General features: G+C 47.8%; 1 protein-coding gene and 1 long non-coding RNA gene across 4 annotated transcripts in view; one reads left to right on the top strand and one right to left on the bottom strand.

Annotated features, from left to right (window-relative positions):
• The window catches only part of LOC308470279, a 350106-nt gene that overhangs the window by 159442 nt on the left and 171439 nt on the right, over positions 1-19225 (bottom strand). The gene's annotated exons all lie outside the window — the stretch shown is intronic.
• Positions 1-19225, top strand: part of PLXNB1 (plexin B1) — a 139372-nt gene that overhangs the window by 63947 nt on the left and 56200 nt on the right. For all 3 annotated transcript variants that reach the window (XM_080991547.1, XM_080991548.1, XM_080991546.1), the window contains 4 exons: positions 8111-8293; positions 10934-11062; positions 15507-15607; positions 18634-18766. In XM_080991547.1, the coding sequence (XP_080847673.1) occupies positions 8111-8293; positions 10934-11062; positions 15507-15607; positions 18634-18766 (546 nt within the window). The remainder of the gene's footprint in view (positions 1-8110; positions 8294-10933; positions 11063-15506; positions 15608-18633; positions 18767-19225) is intronic.

The following is a 19225-nucleotide window of genomic DNA, read 5'->3' as shown; positions in this document are numbered from 1 at the left end:
CACCAAGATAAGCCCAGTCACCTGCTAATTGCTTCAGATCAAAGAGGCGTTAAAAGCCCAGCTCCAGGGGCCAATTTGAAAGCTGGCAAGCCTTATATCCCTTGTTTTCAAGAGCCTTGTAATCTCTTTCCGCTGCCCAGAGGCATCGATAGGCACCCTTGTAAAGGGAAGGAAGTAAAAAAATACTTAGCATGCCTGTTGACCTTGGACATTGCTGTAAGGACCCCTCCCCCCCCAAAAAAAACCCCCGGGGAAGTTTTAATTTGCATAGGAAGATTGGTAACAAGAACTACAAAATCTTGGGCCAGCTCTGTCTGGAGGGCAACTGGAGAGAGAAGGCCTCTGTCTGTACCTTGTGGTTTCCATTGCAAAGGAGGCACAGAATGTATTTTTATGGGAGACTTGTAGATCATCTACTGGGGGAAAATAAAACGGGAAGTTTGTCCTGAATGGCAGCCCTGTAAAAGTGAGGAGCTTTTCAGCATGGCTTGTTTTCTCAGGGTTTGGGGTGTGTGTGTTAATAAGCTTTTTCAGGAGCTTAGGAAGCTGCCTTACTATTTAGGAGGTTTGGTATACAGCAGCTTCCTATGAATTGGACCCCAGAAGAGAGAGAATGCAGAAGTGCAATACAGTGGTACCTCAGGTTACATACGCTTCAGGTTACAGACTCCGCTAACCCAGAAATAGTGCTTCAGGTTAAGAACTTTGCTTCAGGATGAGAACAGAAATCGTGCTCTGGTGGCACGGCAGCAGCAGGAGGCCCCATTAGCTAACGTGTTACCTCAGGTTAAGAACAGTTTCAGGTTAAATACGGACCTCCGGAACGAATTAAGTACTTAACCTGAGGTACCACTGTATGCTTGTGACAAGTCTAGTAGCCTTATTCAGAACCAGCGGCAGCTTCCAAACCATCCTCAGAGCGGCCAGCCAGATGTCTGTGGGCAGCCTGTAAAAACTGCCAGGGAACAGCAGCGCTTTCCGCTCCTGAGGATTCCAGAAACTGCTATTCAGAACCATTATGGCCTCTGACATTGGAGGTAGAACAGATCCACGAGGCTTAGTAGCCACTGATACAGCCTGATCCTCCAAGGATTTTTGTCTAATCCTCCTTTAAAGCCGTCCAAGTTGGTGGCCATCCCTGCTCCTTGTGGGAGTGTATTCCATAATTTAAATATACACCGTGAGAAGAAGTACAGTGGTACCTCGGGTTACATATGCTTCAGGTTACAGACTCCGCTAACCCAGAAATAGTACCTCGGGTTAAGAACTTTGCTTCAGGATGAGAACAGAAATGGTGCTGCGGCGGCAGCGGGAGGCCTCATTAGCTAAAGTGGTGCTTCAGGTTAAGAACAGTTTCAGGTTAAGAACAGACCTCCAGAATGAATTAAGTTCTTAACCTGAGGTACCACTGTACTTTCATTTGAATCTTCCAGCATGTAACACATGGGTAGACAAACTAAGGCCCGGGAGCCGGAGCCGGCCCAATCACCTTCTAAATCCAGCCAGTGGACAGTCCGGGAATCAACGTGTTTTTACATGAGTAGAATGTGTTCTTTTATTTAAAATGCTTCTCTGGGTTATTTGTGAGGCATAGGAATTCATTCATTTACCCCCCCCCCCAAAATAGTCCAGCCCCCACAAGATCTGAGGGACAGTGGTTCGGCCCCCTGCTGAAAAAGTTTGCTGACCTCTGCAATGTTGACAAATAATGCATTACTCTGCTTTCCTTTGGTCCACATCACGTGCTCGAATCCATATTCCAAGGTGCATCCAGATGTACTCCTGGGACAAGCCTTGCATGTTTTTTTCTCCTGCTTGACACTGCTACATAAAAACATGTAGTATAAACACCGACAACCGGGAAACACTTGGCTGCGAGCGCTCCAATTGGAGAACAGCCTTTACCAAAGGTGTCATGGGCTTTGAAGACACTTGAACTCAGGACGCAAGGGAGAAACGTGCTAAGAGGAAGGCGCGCTTGGCAAACCCTCACTGTGATCAATTCCCTCCCGGAAACCAATGTCCCCACTGTGGAAGGACGTGTGGATCCAGAATTGGCCTCCACAGTCACTTACAGACTCATTGTTAAACCATGTTTATGGAAGACAATCTTACTCAGCTACGAGTGATCACTGAAGAAGAAGAAGAAGAAGAAGAAGAAGAAGAAGAAGAAGAAGAAGCGCTTTATATGCGCTATTAACACTGTGACACCAGATGGCGCTGTGGAGTCCCGTCTTTCGCCAACGTGATTTCCCGTTACAAAGTTCAACAATGTGTTTTCCTGAAACGCTTTTTTGATGTGTCTAGATCCAGCCTACGGCAGTTTCATGATCTGAGCACTACAAAATAGGGAGCCGTTGCCATCAGGGCAGGACTTTGGGAAGTCAGGAGTCCCTATTCAGCAGAATGAGAATCGGCCGCCCCCTCCACCACCAAAACACTGCAGGGTACGGTCACTCCATTTTGAAGTAAGTGGGGACAAAGGAAGGTGCTCTATATGGACTCAGATCATTGGTCCATCTCGCTCAGAAGCTCCCAAAGAGTTTTGGCAAGGAATCTCTCCCAGCCCTACCGGGGATTGAACCTGTGACCTTCTATATCCAAGGCAGATGCTCTTCCACTGAGCAGGCAGTGAGCAAGGCAGATGCTCTTCCCTTGCAGGCCAAGTAATGCACATTATGCCGATAAAACCATGAAGCCCCGAGTCTAAAAGGAGACCCCACTGCCAGCTGCTGAGGCAAGAAGGATGTGTTCCCTCTCCACCATTGCCCTTACAGTGGTACCTCAGGTTAAGAACTTAATTCGTTCCAGAGGTCCGTTCTTAACCTGAAACTGTTCTTAACCTAAAGCACCACTTAACTAATGGGGCCTCCTGCTGCCGCCGCGCTGCCGGAGCACGATTTCTGTTCTCATCCTGAAGCAAAGTTCTTAACCCGAGGTACTATTGCTGGGTTAGCGGAGTCTGTAACCTGAAGCGTATGTAACCTGAAGTGTATGTAACCCGAGGTACCACTGTACTAATGTTTCTATGACTTTCAGCACCCTCACAAGAAGCACATAAAACAGGCGCCTTTCGAAGAACATGGAAAGGTTCCTGAAAGGCTGCCCCGTCCTTTTAGCTCAGGCAAAAGTCCTGTTTTGTCCTATTCAACCTGTTGGATGGGATCTTTTCCAGCTTTTTAATTTTACTTGTTTTCCTGGCCCCACAGACAAATTCAAAGCAGGTTTGTAGTAGCAACACACTTTGTCCCATTGAAAGCATATTCATACCTCCAAGTTGCCAGTTCCCTCCTCTCAAACTGAAGGGGGGGAAAATGCAAATCAGCAGATAATTCGAACAACCCTTTTTCGTAGCTTTCCCTTCTGTGTGACCCTTGGACCTTCCTTAGCAGAAGCACAAACTCCTCATTTTTGTGTGTGCAAACAGCTCAAATGTGCAACATGCCGGACTGGGAGGAGGGATGGGAGGTGAATGCCATTATAAATGGAATTTAATATCAAAATAAATAGCCGAGCAAGGAGGGGAAGAAGGCCTCTGGGACTGGAGGGCGAACCATGAATCTCCAGAGTTTTCTGGCTCTGCGTCTGTGGCTTCAGCTGCATAGTTTAGAACGCAAAGGTGGCATGTGTGGAACACAGACCTTGTTTAATGGCGTGTTTATCCTGTGGCGTGTGAACGTCAACCTTGGCCATTCAGCCCTGGGAAGGGGCTTGCCATTAAAAAGCTCGTATTGGGCTGAGCATGTTTTGTCGTGCCAGTTCCCAAAATGAAATGCTTGTTGGTTTCCCCATACACATACCTCTCCGGACCGGAGGCAGTTTGAGCTTGGCTGGTTTCTCACAGTGGCCCATTCTGCTTGCATTCTTCTGAGGCGTATAATGCTAATTCTGTGCTCGCTTTGCAAGCGAGCCTCTCCTCCAGCACAGGTTAGCTCTGGAAACCGTCTCCCCAGTGAATTCCGCAAGCTCGTTTTTGAGTCTATTTTCAACATGTGGGGAGGGCCAGAAAATCCAGACACTAGACAGAAAGTTCAGCTCTGTCCCTTCCACTGGAAATCGTTTGGCTTGGCTCACTGTGGAGGGTTGTTGTGTGAGGTTCTGCAGACAGATGTGTGTGTGTAATTTGGGCAACAGGGATTCCTTAATGATGCCTGTACGATACTTTTAAGCACCCTTTTTTTAAAAAAAAGAAAAAGCATGCATAGCTTTAAAAAATATTTCTGGAACCTGGTAACTGCTGCCACTGCTTGTTCTCGCTTCCCCAGCAGTGGTGGGGGCACCCGGGGCAGCACCCCTTGGATTCCGCTGCCTAAGGCAGCTGCCTCAGTCTGCCTCATGGATGGGTCGGCCGGGCCCTGGATACGTGTTTGGGGAGTGGAGAAAAATTTAACCCTGTCCTCCCTGCACTGCTTTCTGCCGAAATGTTGTCTCTGCAGCTGTTATTTGCCCCTCCCCCCCCCAATTCTCTGTGTTTGCAGCGAACAGCACCTCCAGGAGGGAGAGCTTAAAAGGAATAATTTTCATGGCAATTTCCCCAAGCACTAAATGAAGTGAAACACACACATCAAAAGTCACACCTGCCTGAACGTTGCAATGCAGTTCTGCAACCAGTGTTTGCATAAAAATGCATACCTTAATGAACTGTGCATAAAAATGAAGATACTACATTGGTTTGTGGTTTTTTAATTATTGTATTAAGGAAAAAATTGGCTTGCCAAAATGTGTTATGCTGCATATAAAATTGTGTGCGTTAGGAGAAATTTGCACCCAAACGCTGATGAAGTTTCATGAGGATTCTTTTTAGAAAACTGTTGGGGTTTTTTTTGGGGGGGGGGCAAATTGCTGCAAAATGTGGAGGAGTGAATTTAGGATTGGAAAGAGAAATTGATTGAGAGAGTCCAAATTGACAGATGTGCCCGTTCTTAATCTGGAGGTCCACAGCTTGAAAACTGGTCTCTCTTACGTGCAAATGATTGGCAATTAGGCAGGCGTGTCCTGTTCTAAAGGTGGCCGAATTGGAGAAGAGCAGAGCAACGGTTGGGTTGGAAGGAGTTGCAAAACATTTTCCCAAATAGTATTGTTAGCATTAAAGGGTATATTAGTACAGTGTAAAGTTGTTGGGGGGAGGGACTGCAGCTCAGTGACTCGTAGTTTTGCAAGCAGAAGGTTGCAGGTTCAATTCCTGGCATCTCCCCCCCCCTTTTTTTTAAAGGTTTTCTTAGCAAGTGATGTGATAGATCTCTGCCTGAGATCCCCAGAGAGCTGCCGCCAGTCGTAATTTACAATGCTCAGCTAGTTGCCAAAGAGCCCCATCTGGTCTTAGGAAGCTTCCTATTAACCTTAGTGCTTGAAGCCCAGAGGTAGAATATCTGTCAGAGCAGGACATAATGTTGGGCGCAAACTGTACTTCTGACATCATGTTGTTGGGTTCATTGTGGTACAAGCTGGCTTCTCATCAGAAGAATTAGCTTCTGCCAGGTTGCAGGAGGAAACCCAATGCAGCGGCAACAAACAGAGTCCCCTTGTTGCCCGGAGACCGAGGAACAAAAACCTGAACTGGAAAGATCACACTCTCCTTTTCTTTGCAATACAGTCATACCTCGGGTTGAAGAAGCTTCGGGTTGCGCGTTTTCGGGTTGCGCTCCGTGGCGACCCGGAAGTAATGGAGCGCATTACTTCCAGGTTTCGCCGCTTGCGCAGACGCTCAAAATGACGTCACACGCATGCGCGGAAGTGGCGAATTGTGACGGGTTGCGTTCGCTTCAGGATGCGAATGGGGCTCCGGAACGGATCCCGTTCGCATCCAGAGGTATCACTGTATCTGCTTCAGTCTATTGATGTCAAAGGAGATGAAGAAGAGGAGGAGTTTGGACTTGATATCCCGCTTTATCACTACCCGAAGGAGTCTCAAAGCGGCTAACATTCTCCTTTCCCTTCCTCCCCCACAACAAACACTCTGTGAGGTGAGTGAGGCTGAGAGACTTCAGAGAAGTGTGACTAGCCCAAGGTCACCCAGCAGCTGCATGTGGAGGAGCGGGGAAGCGAACCCGGTTCCCCAGATGACGAGTCTCCCGCTCTTAACCACTGCACCACACTGGCTCCCAGAAGAGGTTCCTCTGCTGGCCAAGCTTGTTGTCTTGTCATTCTTTCCCTTGGGCAGAGCTTGGAGATGGCAAATTGGCTGGTTCCTTCCTGCAGGCTAGCCCTTAAGCCCTGGACCTGCCTTCCCAAACCTAGTGCAATCCAGAAGTCAACTCCCATCAGCCTTGGCAAGCAGCACTGGGCTGATGAGGAATGATGGGAAATGTAGTCTCAAACACCTGGATGGTACCTGGTTGGGAAAGCCAGGTCTAGATTTAGGAACCGGTCTGGGTTTGAATTCTGACACCATCAATATTGGGGTAGAGAGAGCATGTGTGTGCATGCAAGGAGGAAATGTGCCTTGTGAGAGTGGATGGAGAAAAATGTTTCTCCTGTCTTAGAACACTAGAGCTCATGGACACCCGGTGAAGCTGAATGTTAGAAGATTCAGGACGGACAAAATAAAGTATTTATTTATGCAGCGCTTGGTTAAACTATGGAACTCTCTCCCACTGGAGACAGTGTGGGCCATCAACTTGGATGGATGGCTTTAAAAGAGGATTAGGCAAATTCGTGAAGGGTAGCAGGCTATCAATGGCTATTGCCACAAGGGCTATGCTCTGCCTCCGTGGTTGCAGTAATGTTCCCAGAAGCGGCAAGAGGATACAGTGCTCTTCCACTCAGTTCCTGCATCTGGTTGGCTACGGTGAGAAGAGGATGCTGGACTAGAGGGGCCATTGACAAGATCCGGCTGCCCTCTTCCTATGTTCTTACGTTCCACCATGCAAATTGTTTCGCCACCTTTCTGAGTTTCATAAAGTCCTGTTTTCCTAGCACCATATTCAATAATGGCAGATTCTGGGCTCGTGGGATCGGGTTTTCCTTTTTTTTTTACTGGAGCTCCACGGTCAAACAACTCTGAGCTAGGGTCAAAGCAGTGACCCTTCTGGGTTGGAGCCACTTAACCTTATCAACTCTATACTCACCTGGGCTGAATATGAAAGGACAAATCTACACCTGAATTACTGCACACCAGGAATTGTGCTAGGGCTTTTCGTTATTGCTGTTGTTAAACCATTGGGATTCTAATGTTTGCTGATCTAGTGCAAATATCTCTCTCTCTTTTCAATTTTCTGTTTTACAATTTAAAATACTCATTTTACATCCTTAAGATATCAATGACCTCCCTTCTTCTCTTTCCATGGTTCATTTTACATATCATAAATCTCTGCATATTTTACAAAAACTATGCCATTCGGTATTCCATTATTGCATCCATCAAAACTTGTTTACAGTGTTGAATTTATCTTAATGCTGCCAGCGTTTTCAAATAAACACAATTTTCCTCCATATCTTCAATAGACATATTCCAATGTCCAATTATTTGCCATACATATTCAATCAACGTTTTCCAATCTTCTCTAAACGTAGGTTCTTATTCTCTTATTCTATATATTAAGTCTGCAAGTTGTGCATAGGTAAAGGTAAAGATAAAGGGACGGTCCAGTCATGGCCGACTCTGGGGTTGCGGCACTCATCTCGCTTTATTGGCTGAGGGAGCTGGCGTACAGCTTCCGGGTCATGTGGCCAGCATGACTTAAGCCGCTTCTGGCGAACCAGAGCAGCGCGCGGAAACGCCGTTTACCTTCCTGCCGGAGCGGTACTATTTATCTACTTGCACTCTGACGTGCTTTCGAACTGTTAGGTTGGCAGGAGCAGGGACCGAGCAACAGGAGCTCACCCCGTCACAGGGATTCGAACCACCGACCTACCGATCGGCAAGTCCTAGGCTCTGTGGTTTAACCCACAGCGCCACCCGCGTCCCTTGCAAGTTGTGCATATTCTAGTGCAAATCTTCAGTCGATCTACCAGTAGATCCCAGCAGACCCTCTGCTGTTCCCAAGTTCTGCTGTTCCAACACTTTACATATTTGTGGTTTATATCAGATTATTGCGACCAACCTCCCAAATGTTGGCTGGCTTGGAATAGCTTTATTCTTATCTTCTTTCTCTCCCTCTCCCCAAAAAAGGATACTTTGGATGCCTACCCTTGTGGCTCAGACCACACCCCCAGTCCAATGGCCAGCCGTGTGCCACTTGAAGCAGAGCCCATCTTGGAAAAGCCGGACGCCCGCCTGACCGCTGTGGCCGTCAGCATTGAAGATGGGCACACTGTCATCTTCCTGGGAGACAGCAAAGGCTGCCTGCACAAGGTAGGAGCAAGGTGGGCCTGGCATGGGAAGGAGGGGTGGCGCCTCATGGGGCCGTCACTAATGCTGGGTGCCCCATTATTATTAAGCAGAGTCGTGTGGTGTGTGCTTCAAACGAGCAAGGCGAGGTTTGCACCACATATCTTGTCTCAACAAAGATTGATCCGCAGATCAGGAAAAGTGTTTATTACGTAATGTGGTACGTGCTGGTACAGGCAGGGCTGTGTGTGCTCAGATGCACTGCAAATTGGATCGGGGCAGGGGAGCTGAATTTTGCAACCTCTACAAATTGTGGAAAGCGCAACAATATGTGGGAATATTATTTGGTTCTTTTATATTGTTGATTGGATGGGTCCTAGCAGGAAGGATGCAGACTCAGGTTCTATATAGGGACGCGGGTGGCGCTGTGGTCTAAACCACTGAGCCTCTTGGGCTTGCCAATCCGGAAGGTCAACTTTTTGAATTCCCGCAACGGGGTGAGCTCCCGTTGCTTGGTCCCAGCTTCTGCCAACCTAGCAGTTCGAAAGCACACCAGTGCAAGTAGATAAATACGTACCACTGTGGCGGGAAGATAATCCCCATATTACAGATTTCGGTCCTTAATTTGAAGGCTTTGGTGTCCTCTTTTTTGTGGGGTGGGACATGTAGCCCTGCCTTTTTCTTTAGCCTTTAGGTGTTTATTGTTGTTTCCCAAAGTTTTTAATTTAAGCTGCTTTGAGTGGTAAGAAAAGCAACTAAGAAATAAAGCCAACCATCACCGTCACTCCTGACCGTTGGCTGTCTGGGGCTGATGTGAGTCCTGGCTTGCCATTCTCTTAAACTAGGGGTCAGCAAACTTTTTCAGCAGGGGGCTGGTCCACTGTCCCAGACCTTGTAGGGGGCTGGACTATATATATTTTTTTGGGGGGGGGATGACCGCAGTCCTATGCCCCACAAATAACCCAGAGATGCATTTTAAATAAAAGGACACTTTCTACTCATGTAAAAACATACTGATTCCCTGACTATCCGTGGGCCGGATTTAGAAGGCGATTGGGCCGGATCCGGCCCCCGGGCCTTAGTTTGCCTACCCATGTCTTAAATCAACACTCTACTAGTCTCTTCCCCTTTTCCCACTTAGGCAGACCTATCAGCCCAATGGGCATTTGGGAGCTGCCCTTCCAAAAAGGCAATGTTGGTCGCTCACAACTTTCCCCTGTCAACTGTTGGGCCTCAGTGCCACCTAGTGGCCTTCTTCCAAAGTCAGCGCAGGTGGCAGCTGTCCCCGCGATGTGCCCCAGCTCCCGTCAGAATCAGTTGCTGCCTTCTGCACTTTTGCTGGGTGGTGGTCCTGGCTTTTGGCTCCTTGTCTGGGTTTTGTGGCAGTCGCCACAACCAGGAGCTGCTAACTTTCCAGGCAACGTTCCTTCCAGTGTGACTGAACGAGATAAACTGAGGGACACTGTCCCCTCTTACTTCCCTGCCAACCAGCAACTTCCCTGGGTTTTTCAATTTGCATTGCCATCATATTTTGGAGACAGTTGCCCAACTCCATTGTGGAACACTCAGCCTTATTCATATAATGCACGGCTTCCCAAAATTGGGCATCTAGCTGTTTTTGGACTACACTGGTCCTGCTATCTAGGGGTGATTGAAGTTGTAGCCCAAAGGCAGCTGGAGACCCAAGTTTGTGAAACCCTGATTTAATGCGAACGCCAGCAAGGCAATCACTTCCCTTTTCCCTTCTCTCCTCTGATGCAATGGCCTGATACTTTAGAAGCACCCTGCTGTTTTTGTTGCCTTTCTTTGCAAGCTGTGCACTCTCGTCTTCTGCTTGAATATGCTTTTAGAGCATTGTTGTTGTTTAGTCGTTTAGTCGTGTCCGACTTTTCGTGACCCCATGGACCAGAGCACGCCAGGCACTCCTGTCTTCCACTGCCTCCCACAGTTTGGTCAAACTCATGCTGGTAGCTTCGAGAACACTGTCCAACCATCTCGTCCTCTGTCGTCCCCTTCTCCTTGTGCCCTCCATCTTACCCAACATCAGGGTCTTTTCCAGGGAGTCTTATCTTCTTAATGCTTTAGAGCATTAGGAGGAGGCAAACAGCAGTCATTTCCCTCCACGCAAGATGTCAAGCTTTCTCTCTCCCTCATCCCAATACTTCATGGAGAAAATACTGTGCTTTAGGAGCTTGTGGTCTTTGCTTAGAAGTAAAAATGGTGTTTGGTCCTTGGTTTGGCTTGCAATGCAGAAAGGCCTTAAGAGACAGCAAAGGCACTCAGTTTGCCTGGTTTATTCTGGACACATTAAATGAGGGTTTCTGCTCACTGAATGCGAGGAATAGATTTACAGTGGTACCTCAGGTTACAGACGCTTCAGGTTACAGACTCTGCTAACCCAGAAATATTACCTCAGGTTAAGAACTTTGCTTCAGGATGAGAACAGAAATCGTGCTCTGGCGGCAGCGGGAGGCCCCATTAGCTAAAGTGGTGCTTCAGGTTAAGAACAGTTTCAGGTTAAGAACAGACCTCCAGAACGAATTAAGTTCTTAACCCGAGGTACCACTGTACTACTGAAAGAGTCTTAGGCTGGCAACAATGGCGTCCTTCTCTCCCTCCCCTTGAATTTGATATCTTTCCCCATTTTCATTTGCCGCCTTTCAGGTGTACTTGGGACCAATGGGAGACGCCAACCTGTACGCTTCTCTAGTGATCCAGCCAAACAGTGCCGTGAGTGGAGACCTTCTCTTCGACCTGCCCAAGAAGCACCTGTATGTCATGACTCAGTCTATGGTGAGAGCAAGTGAAAGTCCCTGCTGTGTATTGTCCACCCATTGTGGACAAGGCACAGAACACCTGGGGGTGGGGGGGTGGGATTTTGTTTGGCGATTTTCTCTTCCTGAACCAAGAGGCGGACACATATACTTTAATTTTAAAATCCTCTAATGTTTGTGATGCTGAGAATGCCCCGCGGGAAAGGCGCTGCCGTTCTAGTTGGCCGCAGCGATCGACGATATCTCTCCCCTCTGGGCCTTTCTCACGTGGCCTTGTAATAATAATAATAATTTATTTGTACCCCACCCATCTGGTTGGGTTTCCCCAGCCACTCTGGGCGGCTTCCACAAAGACCAAAAATACACTAAGATGTCACACATTAAAAACTTCCCTGAACAGGGCTGCCTTAAGATGTCTTCTAAATGTCAGGCAGTTGTTTATCTCATTGATACCTGACGGGAGGGCATTCCACAGGGCAGGCGCCACTACTGAGAAGGCCATTTGCCTGTTTCCTGTAGCTTTGCTTCTCGCAATGAGGGAATCGCCAGAAAGCCCTCGGCGCTGGACCTCAGTGTCCGGGCAGAACAATGGGGGTGAAGACTGGTTAGTCTGCTTGCCTCCTCCCAGTCTGCCTGCCCTACAGCTGTGGGGGAGGCTGCGTGCAATCCGTTTTTTCTGCGCAACGTCTTCGCGCGGCTCCATTTGTGTGCGGGCGGCGCAATGTTACACAGGAGGAGCGCCAGGCGCGTTGTTTCACTGATGTTAAAGGCACGGGGGGGGGGGTTATTACTTCAATCGCCACGCTCCTCCTGCTTAACATTGCGCCGCCCGTGCACAAATGGAGCCGTGCGAAGGCCCCCACAGCAAAAATGGACTGCCTACAGCCTTCCTCCCAGCTGTAGGGCGGGCAGAGTTGCAGGAGGCAAGCAGAATACAGAGGCCCTGCGGGAAAGGCGAAAAGTGCCAAGAGTAATTAAAAAAAACTACTTCACCACTCTTTCCCCCCTCACCAAAAAAAGCACAACTCTGCACCCCCAAAAGTTCAGCGATTGCTGGTGAGGGAGCTGATAGGCGGCCTGTTAAACACCTGCAGCTGTTAGCCTCTGGACAACCCCCCCCCCAAAAAAAAAGAATTTTCAACAAGCCAGGGCAATTTCCCCCCATTTTCAATGTACAGTCATAACTCGGGTTGAATCTGCTTCGGGTTGAGCGCATTCGAGTTGCAAGCTGGAAGTAACGGAGCGCGTTACTTCTGGGTTTTGCTGCTCACGCATGCAGACGTTCAAAATGACGGCATGCGCGGAAGCGGCAAAACGCGACCCGTGCACGCGCAGACACGCCATCATGGCTTACGTTGCGTTCAGGATGCGAATGGGGCTCCAGAATGGATCCCATTCGCATCCCGAGGTACCACTGTATTATTCCTCCAACAGATGTATTCTTTCACTTGGAAACCTGATAATATATAAAAAAAAAAATTCAGTCAATCAATCAATCAATCAATCAATCTCCAAACGGATTCCTTGAGAGGCTGGGTAAAAAATTCAATGGTCAAAAAATGTATCCTGCCAAAATAATACAGTCATGTAGTACAACTTGGAATTGCTGAGATCCTCACGATACCGCAGCGGTTCTTGTTGGGCTTTCAAGCACATGTGATGGATTTCTCTCCCTGCGCCCCACAGAGAACAATTGGGGAGAGCCTTCTGACACTCTTAGAATGTTGTGACCTCCTTTGAACTCGCAGTGCAGAGGAGGATGAAAATCCATATCTATTTATAGATAACAAAAGCTCCGGCAGTCATGCTAATATCCCAGAGGGATCATGAACATCTAAAGGCCGTTGAGTAATGGAAGAGAAAGGCCTTCATTCATTCATTAACAGTTGTAAGATGGTTATGAGACTTGAGAAGGGGACCTAGTTCCTAAGCGTGCTTTCATTTAATTTATTTTACCTTGTTTGAGCCCTACCCTATTGTATCCTGAGGGTGCAAGGTCAGTAGCAATACTTAAGCCCAATCAGGCCCAGAAGAGGGGTGCGTTTTTATTTATTATTTTATTATTTATAAATAAATTGGATTTATATATACCGTCCTTCATCATACAATCTCAGGGTGACTCACAGAGCGGGGTGTAGGCCTGCCTTTCCCAACCTGCTGAGCATAGCTGTCAACTTAGATTTGAAAATAAGGGACCAGCAGCCTCGAAAATAAGGGATCAGCAGCCAAAATAAGGGATTTTGCTACTGTAAAGAGTTACATACATTGGTAGGATTGACAGATGCTGTCAATCCGGCATGAGGCAGTTGCGGCGGCGCCCTTCTGCGTCCCTCCCCATCCCCTCCTCTTCCTCCTCCCTCAGGCCGCCTCCTCAGCCACCGCTACTGCCTCCGGGCTCGCGTGGGCGAGAGTCTCTCTCCCTCCCCCCCCCTTGGGCGGGGAAGGGCCGATGAAACTCCTTGCGCGGGGAAGGGCCGATGGAACTCCTTGCGCCAGGACGACGGCGCTAGCGCGCGCTCTCTCACACAGCGGAGGACCCCAATCCGCTGCTTCCCTCCCGAGCCGGGCGAACATGAAACCTGGGAAATTTAAGGGACATCATCAATAAGGGACAGCAGTGGGTCACGGCGCTGGGATAAGGGAGTTTCCCGCCAGCTACGGTGCTGAGTGCTCTCCAGATGTTTTGGACTACAACTCCCATCAGTACCAGGTTTGAGGAGGCCGGCGTAAGCAGCGACATTCCAAACGCTGCATCCTGCAGCGCAGGGATAGGCGACGTGGTGCCCTCAGGATGTTGCCCGACTGTGACTCCCATCAGCCCCAGCCGGCGTGGGATGATAGGAGTTGTAGTCCGGCAACACCTAGAGGGCACCTCATTTGCGTGCAGGTGAGCGCCACCAAATCAAAGCGTCTCAGTTCCTTTCCTTCGTGTGTGTTTAACTCAACCGCATCTTTCCAATCGTAAAAGTGGTTTGGACAAATAAGAAGGGCTTCCTGACAAAAAGCAGACAGCGCAGCGGGGAGAAGAAAAACCTAGCAGATGGGAAGTGTCCGTTAAGACAAAGAGGCTGGGCTGGTTGCTCTGCAGCCCAGGCTATCTTATGCATCTCCCCCAGCCGCGTGTCATTTATCACTGTCTTATTCTTTATGCGCCTTCCACCAGGTTCCCGCTCACGTGACCGTGCCCTGTCCAAGTCGATTGGGAATTTCAAACCTTGAGAGGCTCCCTTGGCTGTTCCAAGCCAGAGCTGCCCGCTCCCCTCCATCTCCAACCCCAGAGGCAGCATAATCATCCCTTCCGGGCTTGTCGTCTGTTAACTCCTTTGGTAATTTTGCCATCAGAGGCAGGCAGCCTTAGAGGGGCATATGTTCCATATAATTAAAACCAGAAATGCAGTAAATGAAATTTCAGGTTATTTATTACCGATGAAACCTGAAATGCTGCTTCTGAGTTATTTTTAAAGGATCCAGTTCCAGAAATAGAAGCGTTGGCTACTTTTCCTTACCGCAGCAAAAAAAAAATGTTTCGCAAAATGAAAGGGAAACAAAAAATAATGTTCCAACATTGCTAAGAATGGTATGGGTTTTTTTTCTTTAATGGGATAAAGAAAAATAATGGGGTATCGTAATAATGACAAAATTAGCATACGGCATAAGATGGGAACAACCACCAGGTAAGTTCTTCGAATGTTGGGCTTTATTGGTTAAGTTTTGGAACAATTAAGTACCAAGACGCAATACGGCCCTATAGCATTTTTGCTTTTCTGTCATTCTAAAACATGGCACACAGGAACCTTTCTAATATATTGTACCGGACAATGGTTTTAATGTAAGATGGCGACAAGCAGAGCTGCAATGTTTGGGGAGTGAAAAATAATTTTTAAAAACTGCTCCCCTGGAACACATGGCGATTTATGGAAGGCTGCTTCTATTTCATGCTGTTAGCGCTGGAGTAATGTTCTGATTTGCTTTCCTTCAAAGAGTGTGGCTCTCTTCCTTGGTTCTTGATGTACTTTCTTGTATCTCAGTTTTATCTGGGAAAACAATGAGATGGAAACACGGAGCAGCTAAAAAAGTGTCATGATTCTTAACAAGGCAGTAGTGGTGGTGGTGGGGTTTAGTGGTTGTGTACGAACTTCCAAATCCAAAGCCTTTTTGCATTTACACGAGGAAGGGGGGGCTGCCTTCCCTCTCCTTTGGGGGGGGGGTTTCCCCTTTTTTAAAAAATAGGGAAATCTGTATGCCAGTTTAAGAGCTCATGTACTTACCCCTCCACCCACAAATCTGGGAGGGTTTGGGAAGCCTCCCTGACTCAGTCCCAACCTGTTGTCTTCTCTGCTATGGGAGTACCAACAGTGGGGAGGATGGACAGCCCCAGAGATTTACACAGCTGCAACAAAGAGGCAGACTTCCCGATCTGCGGATGCCAGTTGACAGGCCGCTCTGTGGCTCTGCCTTTTCAGGTGACCAAGATCCCCATATTTGAGTGTTCCCAGTACCCTGACTGCGAGTCGTGCTTGGCTCTGAGGGACCCTTATTGTGGCTGGTGCGTCCTCCAAGGAAGGTAAGACCCGGTTTTAGAACGCAGTGGCCGCTTGCAGGCAAGATGCTTCCTGCGGCAGCAAGAGGGCTGGTGCGGTGGCAGAGGGGGAGGGCAATGGCTGATTTAGCTATTATTATTATTATTATTATTACTACTACTACTACTACTACTACTATCACCCATTTTCCTTAATAGGACTCAAGGCAGTTTACGGATAAAAATAAGAACTGCTGAAAACATGGGGGTGGGGTGTCATTATAAAACAAACATGGATAGAATTAAAACTATAGACATATATAATCCCAGGGTTGTGGGTTCAAGCTGCACATCGGGTTAAGATCCCTGCATTGCAGGGGCGTGGGCAAGATGACCCTGGTGGAACCCTCCAACTCTACAATTCTATGATAAAATCGATGAAAACCTTGCAAGTAATTGCAATAAAAACAGTATGGCACCAGCCCTTTCATTAGAAGCAGTCTGTTCCTGGAAGACTGTTTCCCCCTGCAAATCATGTGTTCTCCACTCTTTCTACCGCTTTGCCTTTAAATTGTCCCAGTACAGTAATGTATATGAACACAATCCGTTCTGGAAGTCCATTTGATTTCAGAAAACGTTCGAAAACCAAGGCACGGCTTCCGATTGGCTGCAGGAGCTTCTTGCACTCGATTGGAAACCGCGTTGGATGTTCGGCTTCCAAAAAACATTCACAAACCGGAACACTCACTTCCGGGTTTGCGGCCAAAACATTTTGTTTGGGAGCCAAAATATTTGAGTCACAAGGCGTTCCAGAACCAAGGTACGAATGTGTACACACACAGACACACAAACACACGTATGTATGTATGTTAACAGAGCTCTTTCACGTATGCAGTAATTTTGTTAGGAAATGCATTTTATTAAGAGTTTTCAACATACAGTACAATACAATACAAGCCAACGTATTTTTTAAAAAATGTAACATTAGCAAATGTCTGGCCCAAGACAGGAGAGCACACGTGATTCCTATTCTGTTCTGGCCTCTGCCTCATTGAAACACAGTGCTATACTCAGGCCTTGCTGATGGGTTTCACACAGGCCTCTAGTTCAGCCTTTCTCAAGCTGTGGGTCCCCAGATGTTGTTGAACTACGACTCCCATCACCCCTAGCTAGCAAGGGATGATGGGAGTTGTAGTCCAACAACATCTGGAAACCCACAGATTGAGAACCAGTGCTCTAGCTGGTCCTCATGAGAACAGGATACTGGACTAGATGGGCCTTTGACCTGACCCAACTGGGCTCTCTTACGTTCTCAATTCGAAACTGATCACACCATCAAGAGTTGCTGGCAGTCACTAAAAGAGGACTGCAACTTGCACAAATTCCAGGGAGAGACAAGCTTGTTTGGGGAGTGAAAAGTTTCCTTGTTTGCTTCAAACTGGCTAAACCTGCCTCCGAAACCCTAGTTTTTTACGCTTGGGGCGAAGGAGAGAGGAGTTGTTTCGGCTGGCCACAGGGGTTAAAAAGGAGGCGGGGAACACAATGATTTCTTCTGCAGGGAAGGAAGGGAATTATTTCCTATCCCCTGGAGGAGGATCACAGCAGAAGCAGCCACCCTGGGGAGTGCAGGCCGGGGGCTCGGATTTCTGCCAGCTGGTGGCTGAGGCTGGGCCAACTGGCCAGGGGGCAGAGAGGGCACTGGAGGAGCAGAGATTGACACTTGGGATTGAACGAGATTTATTATTTAATTTTTTTAAACACGTGCTAGTTGGGTGGATTATACCTTTCCATTTTGCCCGCTAACTTGGACAGAAAATTGCAAGAATGTCCACGCAAAGTGTGCAGTCACCCTCACAGAGCAGTCATAGGTGTGCAGTTTATGGCGAAGGAACAACAAATGAATTATGTTGGGAGCTGTCTGCAAACACCTTAGGCCAGGGATGGGGAACCTGTGGCCCTCAAGATGCTGTTGGCCTACAGTTCCCATCAGCCCTGGCCACTGGACATGCTGGCTGGGGCTGATGGGAGTTGGAGTCCAACACCATCTGGAGAGCCACAGAGACTCCATCCAGGCTGTACTCAGAGGAGATTGGGGGGCTACCGGCCAGTTGGGGAGGGAGATAACTGTCCTCCGTGACTTGTTTTGGGACAGAAGAGCTTAGTGGGAGTGGTGGCAGTTGTAAGGTTTTACAATTGTCATGGACCATCCTCGCAACGCACGCGCACAGTGTGCCACAGTGGAGGCCACCCTCCATTTTGCAAGCAGTGCTTGTGGAACGACTCAGTGCCACAACATAACAGGGCATTGGCAGAACCACAGTTAAAGCAAGCCAACAGCAAACCATGACATCACACCATGGTTTGTTATCAGGAGCCAAACCATAGCTTTTTTTGTTTTTAAAGAACATTTTAATTGAACAAAATGAAAATGAAAAGGCCTGTTGTATAATTATAAAAGGTAATAATTACGTTTCCATATGCAGTCGTACCTTGGTTCTCGAATGTAATCCATTCCAGAAGTCCATTCGACTTCCAAAACGTTCAAAAACCAAAGCGCAGCTTCCGATTGGCTGCAGGAACTTCCTGCACTCAAGCAGAAGCCGCGTCGGACATTCAGCTTCTGAAAAATGTTCGGAAACCGGAACACACATTCTCAGCGTTCAGGAGCCAAAATGTACAAGTACGAAGGCGTTTGAGAACCAAGATATGACTGAATACTTATCTAACCTTTAAGTAATCTTATCCAAAAATAGTAATAAAGGAACCAAACCATAGCTAGTCTGCTAGACTGGGCTCGGACGTTCAAGCAAGCTACGCCTAGGCCAGGCAAACCATGGCTTAGCATTATGCGGACGCCATTTGGATCATGCTCAGCAAATTCATAACAGCTGTGTGCTTTCTGGGCAGGAAGAACCTTGTCTGACATTCTGGACGCATCCACTTTTGTGCCAGATAATCTTCTCTATCTGTTTGCTTATGGACGAGCGCTTGACTGGAGAGAAAAAAGGTCCTCTCCCTTTTAGGGCAGTCTAAGATCTCCGTTCTGTTTTCCTGTATACGTATCTCTGCAGGTGCAGCCGTCGCTCTGAGTGCTCCAGGTTTAAAGTGAGTGAGCAGTGGCTGTGGGGCTTTGAGTCCACCCAGCAATGTCTTTCCGTCCAGTCCCTGAGCCCGGCCAACATCAGCAGAGAAGAACAGAAAAACGTGAGCTATTAGGATGAGTAAAATGTCTCTCTCCGCCCTAGCCCCGCCGTGCCCCCATTTTTGAAGGCTGTGAAGTCATTTGTGAAGGGGGTTGGGGTTGGAAAGTTGTTTGTGCTTTTCACTGCCGCCACGTGTGCAGTAGCTGTTTAATAAATATTTTGAATAAACATTCACAAACTTTTTATTGATAATCATCAGCTAAATAGTTTGAGGATCTATACAACTGTGTAACATGCAGAAAACAGCATTTTTAGAGAAATCAAAGACCGGAACTGAGGGAAGTCGGGGGATGGGGGTGGGTGGGTTCTGTGGGGGGAGGGAGGGGAGGGATGAAAAATGGGGGGGGGGGGAATAAGGATGATATGTTTCTGGATAATATGTTTTGTTTTAATTTTGAATAAAATAGTTATTAAAAAAAATAGTCTGGAAGCCTATGTGGCTGATGCACCGTAGCATCTT

The sequence above is a fragment of the Podarcis pityusensis genome (assembly GCF_964106645.2).
Source record: "Podarcis pityusensis genome assembly, chromosome: 2".
Classification (NCBI taxonomy): domain Eukaryota; kingdom Metazoa; phylum Chordata; class Lepidosauria; order Squamata; family Lacertidae; genus Podarcis; species Podarcis pityusensis.
This window is presented reverse-complemented; position numbering and strand designations above follow the sequence as displayed.